At 28.8% G+C, this 17,747-nt stretch overlaps 2 protein-coding genes across 2 annotated transcripts; both read left to right on the top strand.

Moving 5' to 3' along the window:
• Positions 1-1,156: 1,156 nt before the first annotated feature.
• On the top strand, positions 1,157-5,747 carry LOC126843545 (fatty acyl-CoA reductase wat-like). Its single transcript, XM_050581136.1, has 8 exons — positions 1,157-1,437; positions 1,748-1,996; positions 2,763-2,890; positions 2,962-3,071; positions 3,908-4,097; positions 4,155-4,409; positions 5,152-5,409; positions 5,490-5,747. The coding sequence occupies exons 1-8, from the start codon at positions 1,246-1,248 to the stop codon at positions 5,575-5,577; spliced, it is 1,470 nt and encodes a 489-aa protein (XP_050437093.1). The 5' UTR covers positions 1,157-1,245; the 3' UTR covers positions 5,578-5,747.
• Positions 5,748-12,847: 7,100 nt separating this feature from the next.
• Positions 12,848-17,547, top strand: LOC126843544 (fatty acyl-CoA reductase wat-like). The gene is made up of 8 exons (XM_050581135.1): positions 12,848-13,128; positions 13,436-13,684; positions 14,540-14,667; positions 14,741-14,850; positions 16,186-16,375; positions 16,433-16,687; positions 17,061-17,318; positions 17,399-17,547. The coding sequence occupies exons 1-8, from the start codon at positions 12,937-12,939 to the stop codon at positions 17,484-17,486; spliced, it is 1,470 nt and encodes a 489-aa protein (XP_050437092.1). The 5' UTR covers positions 12,848-12,936; the 3' UTR covers positions 17,487-17,547.
• The last annotated feature ends 200 nt before the right edge of the window (positions 17,548-17,747 follow it).

The following is a 17,747-nucleotide window of genomic DNA, read 5'->3' as shown; positions in this document are numbered from 1 at the left end:
CTTTTACCAGATATTCTATTCACTTATAAGTGAGTATTGCATGAATTTGGAAAATTTTCGTTCAATCACATTTGTGTTGTGGGTCATTAAATTAATTAGTTATCAGCGAAACACACATGTTTGAAGCCGTAAATAATGGCAAAAAAAAATTAATTGGTTCAAAGATGATATTGTTCTTAGAACATAAATTAAATATTATGTATACAAAATATTTGTTTTTAATTTTTAACTCTTTGACCCCAAAAAAAGTTTTTAAAAAATTTAAAAATTAAAAAAAAAATTTTAGGGTTAAAAAAATATATATTTTTTCATAAAAAATGGTTAAAGTACACTTAATTAGAATTTTAACTGTGCAGGTTTCATGTATATACCACTATCGGCGGTTAAATTACAGAGTCGGGAACATGAGGTGTTTTTGGATAATTTTTTTTAAAAATTGACCTACCTAGGTACAAAACAATTTTTTTTATTATTAAGGACCTATAAAGAATGAATGATAAAAATTTCAAACATTTTTGAAGTATACTCGCACACCCATTAGGTGATTTCACGTGGAATGACCCCATGATCCAAATTATTAAAAATGTATTATTAATATTAGGGTGAATCCGATTAGGGTTGACCGTTATAGTTCCATTCTAGTCTCTAGAACTACATTTGGTCTAACTTTCAGACCTAAATCCCTAAAACTTTACTTAAAAAAGTGTCTATCCTTTCTAGGGGTATGGGTTTATGATATTTTTATGGTTTTGTTAATGTTTATCAATAGTACTATATTTAAAAAATATTCTATACAAATTTGAAAATAATTAGACTATTTTTAAAAAAGTTTTAGAGCATCGTAACTTTAAGTTAATAAATATGTACGTTTTTGGGTACTTTCTAATTTGAAGGGGAAAGGGTGAATTTTTTTTATTTTTGGTACAATAAAGTACCCTTCAGGTATGATTTCTAATCCATATTACATAAGTCTAGACACAAATTTAAAATTATAAAAAATAAAAATACATCATTGTAAAAACAATACCTTCTCAACTCCACATCAAACAGAAATGTGAACTGGAAAAAATAATAACCCAACCTTGAACTACAGTAGGTATCTGGTATATCTTCGAGAGTTGTATTTATAATTTCAGTAGTACTTGTTTCACCTTAGCTCTGCTAACATAACATTATTTTATTATAACCCAACATAGATTTATTTTAACAAACGTAACAGACTTTTTTTTTTTTTGGAATCACAAAATGGGGTCGAATATTGTTGATATGTTTAATAGTGGTACGGTTTTAATAACCGGAAGCACAGGATTTCTAGGAAAACTTCTTACGGAAAAGTTACTGCGGTCTTGCAAAGGAACAACAAATATTGCTATTATAGTAAGAAGTAAAAAAGGTTTGACGGCTGAACAAAGGGCCACAAATATGTACAATGAAAAAGTGAGTACAGTCTACGGTATAGTGTTTTTTTAATTTGCTCAGAGCTGCTTAAAACAATACAAATAGTTTTTTTTAAAAATCATCACTGTAAAATAAATACGAATGTTATTGTTCTAGTTTTACTTTTAAATGTATTTATTAAAACTATTTAAAACAAATACTATATTATATTTCTTAAAAAAAAATTATGTTTTTACCACCTACTGTAATTTTACATATTAAGTTTTTTCTAGTCGACCCCTATATCCATTGCGGTTTTACAAATTTTGAATTTTTACAACAATAGTTTACTGGGTGTTTTTACTTATAGATGTTCGATCGGTTACGAAAAGAAAGGCCAAACTTCACGAATTATATTAAAGTTATTGATGGAGAATTGACGGCATTTTCGTTAGGTCTATCAACCGTTGATCATGACTGGCTTGTGAAAAATGTTAATTATATTTTTCATTGTGCTGCCACTTTAAGATTCGACGAACCTATTGAAGTTGCAACTAAAGTTAACATCGAAGGAACTGAACAACTTTTGAACATAGCTACACAAATGGAAGCGCTGAAGGTAATAATATTTATAATAACATGGCTTAATAATGATTAAACTAGTAAAAAACACTGAATGAATATTTGTATTTGTTTTCCTACACATTAATTAAAAAAAAGCTCGTTATTTCAAAATTCAATGGCAAGCAGATAATTCACTTATACAAAAAATACAATGTACGATACATATGCATGGTTATTTTTATGTTTTAAATAAAATAAGTGCTCAATAAACAATATTATACTTAGCTTATTCAAAAACTAATATTTGTATATATTTTTAACAAAATTAAAGTTAATGTAAATTAAGGGTATAAAGATAAAAATTCACTAAACAGTAGAAAATATAAAGGTATATTTACTGTTTTCAACACAGTTTAACCCATACAAAACATGATTCTTATTTAACTAAAACTAGTTTCAACAATATTCTTGTTTTTCTCACTTTTCCTGGATATGGTCTTAATTTTTAGTTCTTTGTCTAAAAGAAAGCTGACATTGTATAATGAATGAGCATAGACGTTTGGTATTTTAAGTATAAACTAATATTTTAATTTTCAAGCTACAAATTAACTGTTTACATACAAATTTAAATTAGGTCATAAAATCTTTCATTGTTAGAAATATATTCAGCATGTTCTAATAGAAATACCATAATGCTATGACGTGTCATTAACAAATATAATCTGTTCAATTAGCCATTAAAACAATATTTTACATTTTTCGTTAAAGCTTAAATACAAATATTATAATATTATTTAAAATTTTACGTGAATTTCTTTTAGGGATTCGTTCATGTATCTACTGCTTATTCGCATTGTCATAAAACTGAAATTAAAGAACAGTTTTATCCTACTCCAATTTCAGCAAGTGAACTAAAACAGAAAATAAAACTTAACAGTCTATCATCCGAGTAAGTTTTATTCACTTATTTATATTATTGTTCGTTGTATAATTATATAAACCAAATTTTTTTGTTTAAAGCATTGCAAAAGACTGGCCTAATACGTATACTTTTACAAAAGCTGTCACTGAAAATTTGATTCTATCATTTGATAAACGGTTGCCAATCGCAGTGTTTCGTCCATCAATAGGTATTAACATAATATTTATGTCCGGTTCCTCATAGAACTGTATTACAAATATTTTTTTTTTTACAATAATTAAAGTCAAATGGGGAAATTGTAAACAAATTTTTAAATTATAATTACTGTCCGCGATTTTTAGTTATAATTGTAATGAAAACTGAAAGCTTGTAGTTGTGAGATGTACCTAATTTATCACGAGTTAAATTAAATACAAAATTTTTTTTGTTTAAAAAAATTGTGTAATTGGTTACCATTTTTCTAATTTGTTTATAATTAACTCCCTAGACAGATTTTTCAAAATATACAGTATTTAAAAATTAAATTCTTCACCGAAAATACATCAAATTGATAACTCATTATCATCATATACAGCTTAATGGACCATTATATGCCGTATCCAATTAAACTCTGTCTTGTAGTTATAGACAGGACTTCTGTTGCTACCAATACCTGCCTAATGATAAAATCACCTGCTCCCTACATTTAATAGATAGATTTTACAAATTGTTGCTGTTATATACCATGTTACATGTGCTATACAAAATTGTAATAACTATAGAAATAAAAATTAGCTTTAAAGTTAATTGTATTAAAAATTATATTTGTTGAGGCGTTGGCAGGGGTCCATACAACCGTGTTAGAAGCAAAACCTCCAGGTTATTAAAAAAAATTAATGCGAATATATTATTGAGACTCAAGGTGATAGAAGTTACAAATCAGGAATAGGGAACTAGAAAAAAATCATGACATATTAATTGGTTTTTAAAAAAAATATTTAGAACTGTTTTAGCGTAAAAAATTTTAATGTTCAACTTTCATGACATACGCGTTTTTTGTTTTAGTTGGTAGCACATATTTGGAACCGGACCCTGGGCACTTAGAAAATATGAACGGCCCATCAGGGGTATTTGCTGGAATTATAGTAGGATTTCTCAGAGTATTCCCAATAAAAACAGAAAAAATAACAGATTTAATACCCGCAGACTACACAGTGAATGCTTTGATATCAACGATGTGGGATACAGTGAACAGGTATTTATTACGACTGATTTGTGTGATCTGGATTTTAAATTAAAGTTGACTTTTTAGGTTCAAAAATTCAAACCCAGAGAAACCAAAAATATTCAATTATGTGTCATCTGCTGAAAGCCCATTAGCATGGGAACAGCTCATAAATGGAATTTTTAATTCCTACAAAGTTGCACCACCAATTAGTGCTACATGGTATTACTGTTTCACTACTTACACTCATAATTGGTTTGGAATCATATTAAGGCTACTTATACATCGTATACCTGCTATAGTCTTTGATTTTATACTTATTTTGATGTCGAAAAAACCGAAGTAAGTTTAGCTTGTCAATTATAATACATTTTTTTGTTAACGTATAAAGTGTGGTCAATTTTCGAAGTCAATGAAATCTTGTAATTGAAATAAGACTAGAGTTAAAGGACGCCACGCCATTTAAGCATTTAAATAATTTAAGTAGGAAATGTATTATTGAAAACATTTTCAAAAATTTTGAGAATGTCAAAGTGGTTTATTATTTTATTTTGGAAAAACCTAAACATTTTTTATAGACGTACCTAGTTTATGGTACTAAAAATCTATGGAGCATTTTTAACATAATGATTTTATACTTATTTTGATGTCGAAAAAACCGAAGTAAGTTTAGCTTCTCAACTATAATATATTTTTTTATTTTGTTAACCTGAAGTGTGTCGTCAATTTTTGAAGTCAATGAAATCTTGTAGGTAATTGAAATAAGACTAGAGTTAAAATGAGCATTTAAATAATTTAAGTTTGAAATGTATTATACTCCTAATCTTGGGAGTCGATGCCTGAAGTATTGAGTTTACCCAAGAAGATACCCTGTAGATATTTATACGATTTTAAAAATGTCAAAGTGGATATAATTTTATTTTGGAAAACAAAAAACTTTTTTATAGACGTACCTAGTTGATCGCAATGCAAATATATAGATCATTTTTAACATAACCTTTTTTGCGTTGTGTAGTCTTTTTTATTTAATTTGCATTCACAATTCTATGCAGATAACTTAATTTTTGTATTTAACTTATTTTAGATTTTGGAAACTGTATGACAAAACAGGGAAGATAATGCATTTACTTAGACCATTTACCCTGAATGAATGGAAATTTTATAATAATAATACACGAGAATTATGGTGTTCACTAAGCCAGGAGGACCAACAATTATTTCCGTTTAGTATGCACAACTTTGATTGGAATGATTATACTAAAGTGTTTTATTACGGAATCCGTAAACATATTCTCCACGAAGAAGCCGATAACATTTCTATGGCTTTAAAGAAAAATCAGAAGTATGTGATTATATTTTACTGTTTCATTAAACAAGTACAGAATATCTTTAAAACTTTAAATGTATTTACTAATTTTTCAGACTGTTCTGGTTGAAACAAGTTTTCATATTTTCAATTGCCTATATTGTGTTAAGAATACTTTGGAACCATTTGTTTATTTCGAAATAAGTGTTATTTTTTTTAGATTTACGTACAATAAAGTTCGATCACTTTATATACATGGTATGGCGCCAATAAAACAAGACAAATATCCGATAAAATACATAATCAAGCCTTCCTACGCCTTCAAATATGATCCAATTAGAAAGATTAAACCGGTTCTGGACCGTCATACAATACATTGGTTATAGTACTTTGCCTAAATTGTTAGTCATTTTTCTGATCCATTGACCATTATTGTGTAATACTAGTTTTTAAAATGAAACTAGTTTACAAAAAAATAACCAATCTTCTATTCGATTTGGTATCATTAAAACTAATAATTGGTTTTGTTATATTATAATAATATTACTTCAAAAACAAATTGTAATTGTTAATTACAATCTACACCATTGGCAGCTAAAAATAGTGATGATACAAATCTAAACCGACTGCCCTGTATGCATCATCTTCAATGTTTTTGTTATACAACTATATTTCCAGTTTTAGTTTTTTTATGGCACTTTTAATTTGTATTATATTTAAGAAGTATCTGTTTACAAGATTCTAAAGTACTGGTCATATGTTTTCAATGGTTTGATATTGTAGCCACAATAAAAACTTTAAGATGTTATACCTATTTATGTTGTTGAGTATCAATAATATTGCCCGAATTGTCTTTAACAGCCTTATAGACACACTGTTAGGCTGTAATACCAGTACTTACTTAGTTCCTTAACCTGGTTCAAACAATAGTAATTAATCTACATTTTTTTTTAATTAGCGTTTCTTGGTCATTAAAAACAATAAACTTATGTAAAAGTTAAATTAGGAGAAGCGACGTGACGACGAGAATCAAAATTGGTTTGTATCTTGTTCTCTTACAATTTATTTCATTAATACCGCCCACCATTAAACTGTCTGTCATTCGAAACTCTTTTTGACAGCTTTTATTTGAAGGATCGAAATTCAAATGTATAATATAATTACTGTACCTACAAATGTTTTTTAATTGATTTCGTTTGAGTTTCTGGCAAATTAAAACCCATCTATTGCCTTAGATTATATAATCATATATATATATATATATCTTTAATATTACAATAGAATTAATATTAAAACGGTCTGGACAATGAAACTCCAGTCAAACTACATTAATAATTGGTCGATGCCGTGGCGCAGTATATTTCTATCTCGAATAAGTGGAAAGCGGCATTTGGTTGACAGTAAAAACAGTAGGCGACCTTTTATCGAACATTCATTTCCGTAATTTTATATTCCAAAATACTTTCCATAATTGACAACATAATATTATATCATTTGCATCTAGTCCCGAGACAACTTTTAACGTTTGACAGGCTACGTTTTTTCTGTAAACTTTTATCCTACGCACAACACAGACACACATGTATAAACTCCGCAAAAAATCAAGTCCAGTTATGTTGTATAAACAGTGGCGGATTTGAGGGAGGCGATGGAGCGATCGCCCCCCCCCTTGGCCCAAGTTTTGGCCCAAGAAAAAAGTGGTTGTAATAAATTAGGACCATGTCAATTAATTTACCTGTTAATTTGTATAAGCTTCGTGATATTATTTTTTAATTAAAATAATTTTGTCTATGTGTAAAAGCCATTTTATTTAATATAATGTACATTTTTTGTTCCGTCACTGAAAACAGATTTGAATTCGTCATGAAGTTTAGTCGGTCAGTGTACTTTTTTTTAATTTGTAATTCAAATTTGGAAAGGGATAATATTAAAAATTTTAAAAAATACTCTGACCGATGCTAAGTAAACTTAATGGCGAATTCAAATCTGTTTTTAAACTACTTATCGGATCACTGGTTCGGCCTGTACGATGGACAAAAAATTATGTGTTTTGACTGAAAAAAACGGCCGGTATCAAATCCCCTTAAATGTAGATGATATTATTGAAAGATTTGCTAAAAAAAAAAAGATGCATTGATTTTATATTAAAAATATCTGAATATTGTACTTTACTTAATTATAAGTATATATTTAAATTTAAACAAACTTGTTGTAGCTATTTTCTATGAAAGTTCGAAAAACGAAAATTCGCTCCCCCCTTGGAGAACCCCTAGATCCGTCACTGTGTATAAATATATATATAAATGATACGACTAGTTCTCTGTTTGTTTAAGACTTTAAACCGATAAATGATAATATACAGAGTGATTCTTTTATCACGAACCAGTCAATATCTCACTGGGTTTAATTAATAAATGCATTTTTTTTTCATATTGTTTTTATTCAATATGATTTCAATTTTTCACAATTTTTTTTGTTTTTACCCCCCTTCCAACATAAATTTGTTGATAGCAACTTTTGAAACTTATATGGTAACGTATATATTTTATTACCTTTTTAAATAGAGAATAGTGTATTACACATTTTGACTGGTCGATAACCAGTTTCGGATGACTATTTTTGAAGTTATATGAGTTCAAAAGTTAGGATGAGAGGGGAAGTGTAGTAAAGTGTAGTATTATTTTTATCTGCGCGCATTTTTCAGCCATTTAAGTTTCAAAAGTTGTGATCAACAAATCTAAGTTGGGAGGGGGTAAAAACAAAAAAAAATGTGAAAAATTGAGATCACATTGTATAAAAACAATATGAAAAAAAAATTCAATTATTAATTAAACTCAGTGAGATATTGACTGGTTCATGATAAAATAATCACTCTGTATACATATGGAGAATTAGACGTGTCATTACTATACAGACACCTGAGTGTGTTTGAATAATATATATATATATATATATATATATGTATTATACTGTCTATGGTAATGGCAGCTTCAGCAACTTAAAACCGTATAGACTCAAATGGGGTCAGCTTGCGTGTTAGGCGCTTTTAGTCGCAATCGAGAAACGTGAATAGTGTGTACGTAGTAAAATTAAATACGACCTTTACCTATTCACAAAGTGGCTTTACTTTTATTAGCTGCTACCAAATTATTCATGTCTCCAAATTGCTATGCATAATATATCAGAAATTCTGTCAAGGCGATCGCGTTTGATTCTTATCGTCTCAAGTGCGCATAGTTCATAGTATAGAGCGAATATACAACAATTTAATCGACATTGAACAAATGTGGCCAATAACGGTTTGTATATTTTGTTTAGTTGTTCGGCACTTCCGAGGTAAAGGGCCCTGTTATTAAAATCACTTAAAATCTGATAAATGTAGACAATAATATACTTGGCTATTCCACTGTAAGCTCTGCAACACTAAGACAATAATCATCCATTTTAATAGGTTTTCGGTCGATTTCGCTGTATATCTTTAGGGAAATGCGTTATGTATACCGTAAACTCAATATAAGTCATAGCGGCGACGGCATGGGTTCCGATGCACTGTAAAAATGACGATGATGTAATCATCATAAATGTAATTTACGTTTTAAGTTTAAAAATAAAAATGAAAAGCAGACATCAACAAAGTGAGTTGAATTTTCTTTGCATCATATAAATAACCGCCAACTAGTAAAAGATCTTTCATAAATCCGACAGATTTATAAGTGAGTTTAAATTTCAGAAAAAATTCTACTTAGGAAAAACACTTAAGCCCGTCATTTTGGTTAGTCTTTTTTTTTTTTGTAAAACATACGCAACAGCAGTTTATAAAAAAAAAACATTCTATACAGAATGTGTATTTTTCACATATAAATCAGTGTGCGTTTTAAGGAATAAAAGTTTGGTACCAAAACTTTTTTTTTTTAGGAAGTATACTAAATAATTCAATTTGTAAAATAAAAAAATTCTTGTTAATTTGGCCGTGAGTAACTTTATAATATTTGTTTGAATAAAGTTTGATGGTACTATATTTGACGGATTGTAATTTAACTTATAGTGCTTTATGGTGATGGCGCAGTTGACTTGGAAAATTCTGAATCAACTTAAATGTCAAATATTTATACATTTCGTGCTGACAGTAAACAATTTTATGAATCTTTTATAATAGTTCTGAAATTTTTTTTTTTTATAAAAAAAAACTTACATTCATTATTAACGAATTCCATAAAACTTTAAAGCATTCAGTATTTCGATTATACCCGCTACTGAATATTATTATACTCAATTACTAAATGCGAGTACTTGGGTTCATTACAAATTACATACATATATATAATAACTATAAAAGTTTAAAAAATATATATATAAAAAAGTCGAATATCTTCTAGGATATTGAGTGGTCCATAGTTAACCAATCACCCGGTATATTAAATGGGTGATGTCTTCTTATCTGTTTTTTCTGCTGTGTTCCTAGCGGTGCGGTGTACCTGTACGTATTGAATATTCGTACGATCATTAGCTGCTGTTATGTATGAACAAACATGAGCCCTAGTAAATCGTTTTTTTTTTCAATTTCAACCATAAGTTACCACTTACCGTGGTCTAATCACGGTCTTACACAGAGAATAGACCTAACGATTCGTTACTAGCGTAGATGAATATCAACACAGAACAAATTATTATTTATTCTGTGATATTAATCCACCTCGGCACCTTGTGCGTTTTCTGTAGTATCAATGAGACAGTTTCACCGAATTCAATATATGGAACGCTTATTCAGATTGAAAAATGTCCCCACCTGGGAGGCAGCCATTTTGTGTACAATTTCATAGAAAGTAAAAATGATACGTAATTTTTCCATGATATGTATTAAAATGTTAGGTTAGGTGATGATAACACCGTCATATATATATATGATAAATCATAGAAAAAACAATAAACATCATGGATAAAACAATAAAAGTACACAAAATGGTAGCTTCCTACCAGGGGACATTTTCATAAACAGCCGACTATAGGCAATACGCGTTCCATATATTGAGTTCAGTCGATAGATAACACAAAATACAACTATTTAAAAACTAATATAAAAAGTATTTTCTATTCAAACTATTTCTGGTTCAGTATTTTTAATTAATAAAAGCTGTATTTATTTATTAACTCTTTATCATATTGCCACATTAAGTCTATATACTGTATACATTTTATAGTATTGACTATTGTGCCGACCATTTATTAAGGAGTAAAGTATAGGCAATTTTTTACAAAATGTTAACTTAAAGGTTAGACTGTGTTGTGTAATTATTAGTTCAGTAGTTTTTTTTTGTTTTTTTTAGCCTTTATTAATAAAAAAATATTTGGCTGAACAATTAAACAGTACTAAAGAGTAAATGTAAGGTTACTTTATTAGTAATAACATGATTTTAAACGATAAATATAAAATGATAGATAAAAAACAAAAATCAACCAGAGAGTGCGTAAAACTAAATGAAATTAATATAAACTTAAATTAAACTGAAAAGCCAGAGCTCTTTAGAAAGGAAAGGATTGCAAGAATGACAGGAACGGAACGGGAGTTTAATAAGTTAACGGTAAAGTGAGGCTGAATGTTAAGAGAAGAGAGGAAATTAAATAGGGAGAGCCTTTTGTTGGTCAAAGCCGGACAGATGGTAAAGAGTTGAGAGAATTCACAAATAGCTTCATCATCAGAAGAGGACGATATGGAATAGAATTGAGCGATAGATGGAATGCATGTGATGTAGTTCAGTAGTTAGGACTCTTTTTTTGGTAGTTGAATTATTCAACGAGATCGATCAAAATCAAATAGCGCTATTTAAATGAACAAAAATGCTTTTACAGGAAAAACTCTCACGCCATGGAGACATGTCGGATTTTAATATATTTTTTGTTTTTTATTTGAAAGGGGAAAACTTTTTACTGGTCGGATAGAAGCCCAAATTTTCATAACATCAAATAGGGCTGAAAAAATAACAAATATTGGCATAATTCAAATGCACATTATAGCTTCTATTATACGAATTTTGAAATTCGGGCTTCTATCCGACCTGCAAAATTTTTTCCCCTTTCAAATAAAAAAAATGTGATTAAAATCCGACTACTCTACAGGACGTGAGTTTTTCCTGTGAGACATGTTTTTGTACTATAAAGTATAAACGTACCGGCTCCGACAGCCTTAAGTTCGTTACAATGTCACAATGGGTGACGAAATCGACATTGTGTCATTAGTTATAGCCGTCATAGTCTCAGATTAAAATCAGTGCCAATATCTTCGCAACTACCTACGACGCCACTGACTCGCCTATAAAGAAAATTAAGACATACCTATTACTAATGTATTACTATAAGTACTTTAATTTTACAGCTCACAATTTGCTTCAAACCAGGAAAAACAATTTACGTGAATTATGAGTAATGTTAAATTACTATTAGGAAATCATTATTAAAGTCAGTGCTCCACTGCGTAGCCTGCTAATCAAATTAACTAATCGATCAACCTGTTAATTATATATTTGATTATCTAGCTACTAATTGAATATTATGAACAATACAAAATACTAAAAGATTATAACTACAAAACATATAATGTATACAATATAAAACAGCCAGTACGTGGGGTCGGGGCATAGTGGGAACGGGGAGGTCACAGGTCTACAGGAATTATTATAACTGAAAGTGATAAGATCACTTTTAAATAAACGCTTCGATGCGAATCTGTGGATAGTAAGTTCAACCCAGTACAGTCCTAACTAAGCACAGTAAGAAAGAGGTCCATTGTTCGCAGATAAAAATACAAATTTCGATAAAAGCGTTGTACCTAATGAACATTATATGCTTAAAAATTAATTTTTAATATTAGGGTAAATACGATTAGGGTGGACCGTTATAGTTCCATTCTAGAACTACCTTTGGTCTAACTTTCAGACCTAAATCCCTAAAACTTTGCTTGGAGAAGTGAAATAAAGAAAAAATTCATGTTGTTCATAATGTTTTTACAGTTTGTCAATGTTTATCTGAAGTAGGTACTAAATTTAAAGAATATTCTATACAATTTTGGAACTAATTAGACTATTTTTAAAAAAGTTTTAGAGCATGGTAACTTTAAGTTAATAAATATATACATTTGTTGGGTACTTTCGATTTTGAAGGGGAAGGGGTGAATTTTTTACATTTTTGGTACAATAATGTTCCTTTTAGGTATGATTTTTTGTATGATTTCTAATCCATATTACATGAGTTACTACACGAATAAATCGGTTCAGCATTTAAAAAATATCTTGGGTCCAGACACAAAATTTAAATTATAAAAAATAAAAATACATCATTGTAAAAACAATACCTTCTCAGCTCCACGTCAAACAGAAATGTGAATTGGAAAAAATAATAACCCAACCTTGAACTACAGTAGTCATCTGGTATATCTGCGTGAGTTCTATTCATAATGTGTGTAGTACTTGTTTTACCTTAGCACTGCTAACATAATATTAATTTAACATAACCCAACATAGATTTATTTTAACAAACGTAACAGACTTTTTTTTTTTTGGGGAACACAAAATGGGGTCGAATATTGTTGATATGTTTAATAGTGGTACGGTTTTAATAACCGGAAGCACAGGATTTCTAGGAAAACTTCTTACGGAAAAGTTACTGCGGTCTTGCAAAGGAACAACAAATATTGCTATTATAGTAAGAAGTAAAAAAGGTTTGACGGCTGAACAAAGGGCTACAAATATGTACAATGAAAAAGTGAGTACAGTCTACGTTATAGTGTTTTTTTAATTCCCTCAGAGCTGCTTCAAACGTTACAAATAGGTTTAAAAAAATCATCACTGTAAAATAAATACGAATGTTATTGTTCTAGTTTTACTTTTAAATGTATTTATTAAAACTATTTAAAACAAATACTATATTATATTTCTTAAAAAAAATTATGTTTTTACCACCTACTGTAATTTTACATATTAAGTTTTTTCTAGTCGACCCCTATATCCATTGCGGTTTTACAAATTTTGAATTTTTACAACAATAGTTTACTGGGTGTTTTTACTTACAGATGTTCGATCGGTTACGAAAAGAAAGGCCAAACTTCACGAATTATATTAAAGTTATTGATGGAGAATTGACGGCATTTTCGTTAGGTCTATCAACCGTTGATCATGACTGGCTTGTGAAAAATGTTAATTATATTTTTCATTGTGCTGCCACTTTAAGATTCGACGAACCTATTGAAGTTGCAACTAAAGTTAACATCGAAGGAACTGAACAACTTTTGAACATAGCTACACAAATGGAAGCGCTGAAGGTAATAATATTTATAATAACATGGCTTAATAATGATTAAACTAGTAAAAAACACTGAATGAATATTTGTATTTGTTTTCCTACACATTAATTTAAAAAAAGCTCGTTATTTCAAAATTCAATGGCAAGCAGATAATTCACTTATACAAAAAATACAATGTACGATACATATGCATGGTTATTTTTATGTTTTAAATAAAATAAGTGCTCAATAAACAATATTATAATTAGCTTATTCAAAAACTAATATTTGTATATATTTTTAACAAAATAAAAGTTGTCAATTTTTTTAAAATAATTTAACTAAAATATATATGGTTATGTAAATAATAATACCCTAAATGTAAATTAAGGGTATAAAAATAAAAATTCCATAAACAGTAAAAATATAAAGTTATATTTACTGTTTTTATACAAGACATGATTCTTATTGAACTAAAACTAATTTCATCAATGTTCTTGTTTTTCTCACTTTTCCTGGATATGGTCTTAATTTTATTAGTTATTTGTCTAAAAGAAAGCTGACATTGTATAACGAATGAGCATAGACGTTTGGTATTTCAAGTATAAACTCATATTTGAATTTTCAAGCTATAAATTAACTTAAAAGTGTTAACATTTAGAATAGTTAGACAAATTTATTCATGGTCACATTCAAGTTTGAATTAGGTCACAAAATCTTTCATTGTTAGAAATATATTCAGCATGTTCTAATAGAAATACCATAATGCTATGACGTGTCATTAACAAATATAATCTGTTCAATTAGCCATTAAAACAATATTTTACATTTTTCGTTAAAGCTTAAATACAAACATTATAATATTATTTAAAATTTTACGTGAATTTCTTTTAGGGATTCGTTCATGTATCTACTGCTTATTCGCATTGTAATAAAACTGAAATTGAAGAACAGTTTTATCCTACTCCAATTTCAGCAAGTGAACTAAAACAGAAAATAAAACTTAACAGTCTAACATCCGAGTAAGTTTTATTCACTTATTTCTAATATTGTTCGTTGATAATTATATAAACCAAGCAATTTTTTTGTTTAAAGCATTGCAAAAGACTGGCCTAATACGTATACTTTTACAAAAGCTGTCACTGAAAATTTGATTCTATCATTTGATAAACGGTTGCCAATTGCAGTGTTTCGTCCATCAATAGGTATAAACATAATATTTATGTCCGGTTCCTCGTAGTACTGTATACCAAAAATTAAAGTCAAGTGTGGAAATTGTAAACAAATGTAAAGTTGATTTTTAAAATACAATTATTGTCCGCGGTATTTAGATAAAATTGTAATGAAAAATGAATTTTTGTAATTTATTTATAATTAACTCACAAGATTGATTTTTTATAATATTCAGTATTTAAAAATTAAATTCTTCACCGAAAATACATCAAATTGATAATTCATTATCATCATATACAGCTTAACGGACCATCATATGACACATCAAAATGAACTCTGTCTTGTAGTTTTACTTGATGTTTCATGGTGGAATCATTCCACTTTATGGAGGCCCTACCTGTGGGTCTATTTCCCCCGTCTCTGCAAGCAATACTTTTTTTTTCTTCTCCGTGCATCCACAGAATAACGGGAGGGGACAAGCCTGGAAAGACATTACTTCCCCCCGGTTTTCCAATGCCATTTATTGGCTCAATCGCATACAATAAATAATACATACACTGTACACAGGACATATATTACTACCAACACCTGCCTAATGATAAAACCATCTGCCCTCCAAACGTGGCCTAACCATTATAGTTTTTTACTTCTTATATATAAGAGGATGTTTGCCTTCCATAGAGTCTCTGTAATTCAGTTTTATGTCTCCTTTCAAACCAAAAATTAAAGCATTTTTATGGATGCACCTTTATTTAGTGTTTGCTTATAAGTCTTTAACATATTTAATGTTGTACCTAGTAAATTCTTGTTACATATAGCGAAGAAATACCATTAATATAATTAATGGTAAACATGTAAACCCTTTTTTTTCTTATGATTTATATTAATTTTAATATTTTCATCGTGTACACAGGACAAAATATCCTGGCAATTTTAACAGAATTATAGATTGAATCGACAAAATGTTTATTGCTAATGAGCCAACAAAATAGTTAGTTTATTTTACTGATGCAATTTGGATAATACTACTATTTACTACTTTTAATAGATATATTTTACAAATTGTTGGGATTGTGTACCACGCAGTTACATGTGCTATACAAAATTGTAATAACTTTAGAAAGAAAAATTAGCTTTATAGTTAGTACTGAATTAATTGTATTAAAAATAAACAACAACCGTGTTACAAGCAAAACATCCGGGTTTTAAAAAAAATAATGCGAATATATTGAGACTCAAGGTGATAGAAGTTACAATAAGGAAAAGGAACTAGAAAAAAATTAAGACATATTTATTGATTTATTAACTGTTTTAGCGGTAAACATTTTAATGTTCAATTTTCATGACAAACGAGTTTTTTGTTTTAGTTGGTAGCACATATTTGGAACCGGACCCTGGGCACTTAGAAAATATGAACGGCCCATCAGGGGTATTTGCAGGAATCATAGTAGGATTTCTCAGAGTATTCCCAGCTAAAACAGAAAAAATAACAGATTTAATACCCGCAGACTACACAGTGAATGCTTTGATATCAACGATGTGGGATACAGTGAACAGGTATTTATTACGACTGATTTGTATGATCTGGATTTAAAATTAAAGTTGATTTCTTAGGTTCGAAAATTCAAACCCAGAGAAACCAAAAATATTCAATTATGTGTCATCTGCTGAAAGCCCATTAGTATGGCAACAGCTCATAAATGGAATATTTAATTTCTACCAAGTTGCACCACCAATTAGTTCAACATGGTATTACTGTCTTACTACTTACACGCATAATTGGTTTGGATTCATATTAAGGGTACTTTTACATCGTATACCCGCTATAGTCTTTGATTTTATACTTATTTTGATGTCGAAAAAACCGAAGTAAGTTTAGCTTGTCAATTATAATACATTTTTTTGTTAACATATAAAGTGTGGTCAATTTTCGAAGTCAATGAAATCTTGTAATTGAAATAAGACTAAAGTTAAAGGACGCCACGCCATTTAAGCATTTAAATAATTTAAGTAGGAAATGTATTATTGAAAAAATTTTCAAAAATTTTGAGAATGTCAAAGTGGTTTATTATTTTACTTTGGAAAAACCAAAGCATTTTTTATAGACGTACCTAGTTTATCGTACTACAAATCTATGGAGCATTTTTAACATAACCTGTTTTGCGTTGTGTAGTCTTTATTATTTAATTCGCATTAACAACTCAATGTAGATAACTTAATTTTAGTATTTAACTTATTTTAGATTTTGGAAACTGTATGACAAAACAGGGAAGATAATACATTTACTTAGACCATTTACCCTGAATGAATGGAAATTTTATAATAATAATACACGAGAATTATGGTGTTCGCTAAGCCAGGAGGACCAACAATTATTTCCGTTTAGTATGCACAACTTTGATTGGAATCATTATACTAAAGTGTTTTATTACGGAATCCGTAAACATATTCTCCATGAAGAATCCGATAACATTTCTATGGCTTTAAAGAAAAATCAGAAGTATGTGATTATATTTTACTGTTTCATTAAACAAGTACAGAATATCTTTAAAACTTTAAATGTATTTACTAATTTTTCAGACTGTTCTGGTTGAAACAAGTTTTCATATTTTCAATTGCCTATATTGTGTTAAGAATACTTTGGAACCATTTGTTTATTTCGAAATAAGTGTTATTTTTTAAATATTTATTTTAATGTAAATAATATGTTGTCTTTACTATATTTTTTATTACTACATGTTAAATACTAAGTATTAATTTACCTTTAAATGTATGTATCTATAAGGATAACTAATGTATTCCTTTATTGTTTAATAAAAAAACGTTATAATGTGGTTAAATCTTTTTTAATATTTATAATGAATTCATAAACCGATTAGCCGTGATGCTGAGGATGTATTTGTTTTAAAAAGCATTTTTTTCAGACGTG

The sequence above is a fragment of the Adelges cooleyi genome, unplaced genomic scaffold (genome assembly GCF_023614345.1).
Source record: "Adelges cooleyi isolate 19-005CV unplaced genomic scaffold, UGA_ACOO_1.1 ACOO_flye_CR_arks_rails_tigmint_CR_PRNA_574, whole genome shotgun sequence".
Classification (NCBI taxonomy): domain Eukaryota; kingdom Metazoa; phylum Arthropoda; class Insecta; order Hemiptera; family Adelgidae; genus Adelges; species Adelges cooleyi.
Note: the sequence above shows the minus strand (reverse complement) of the source record. Positions and strands in the feature narration are given on the sequence as shown.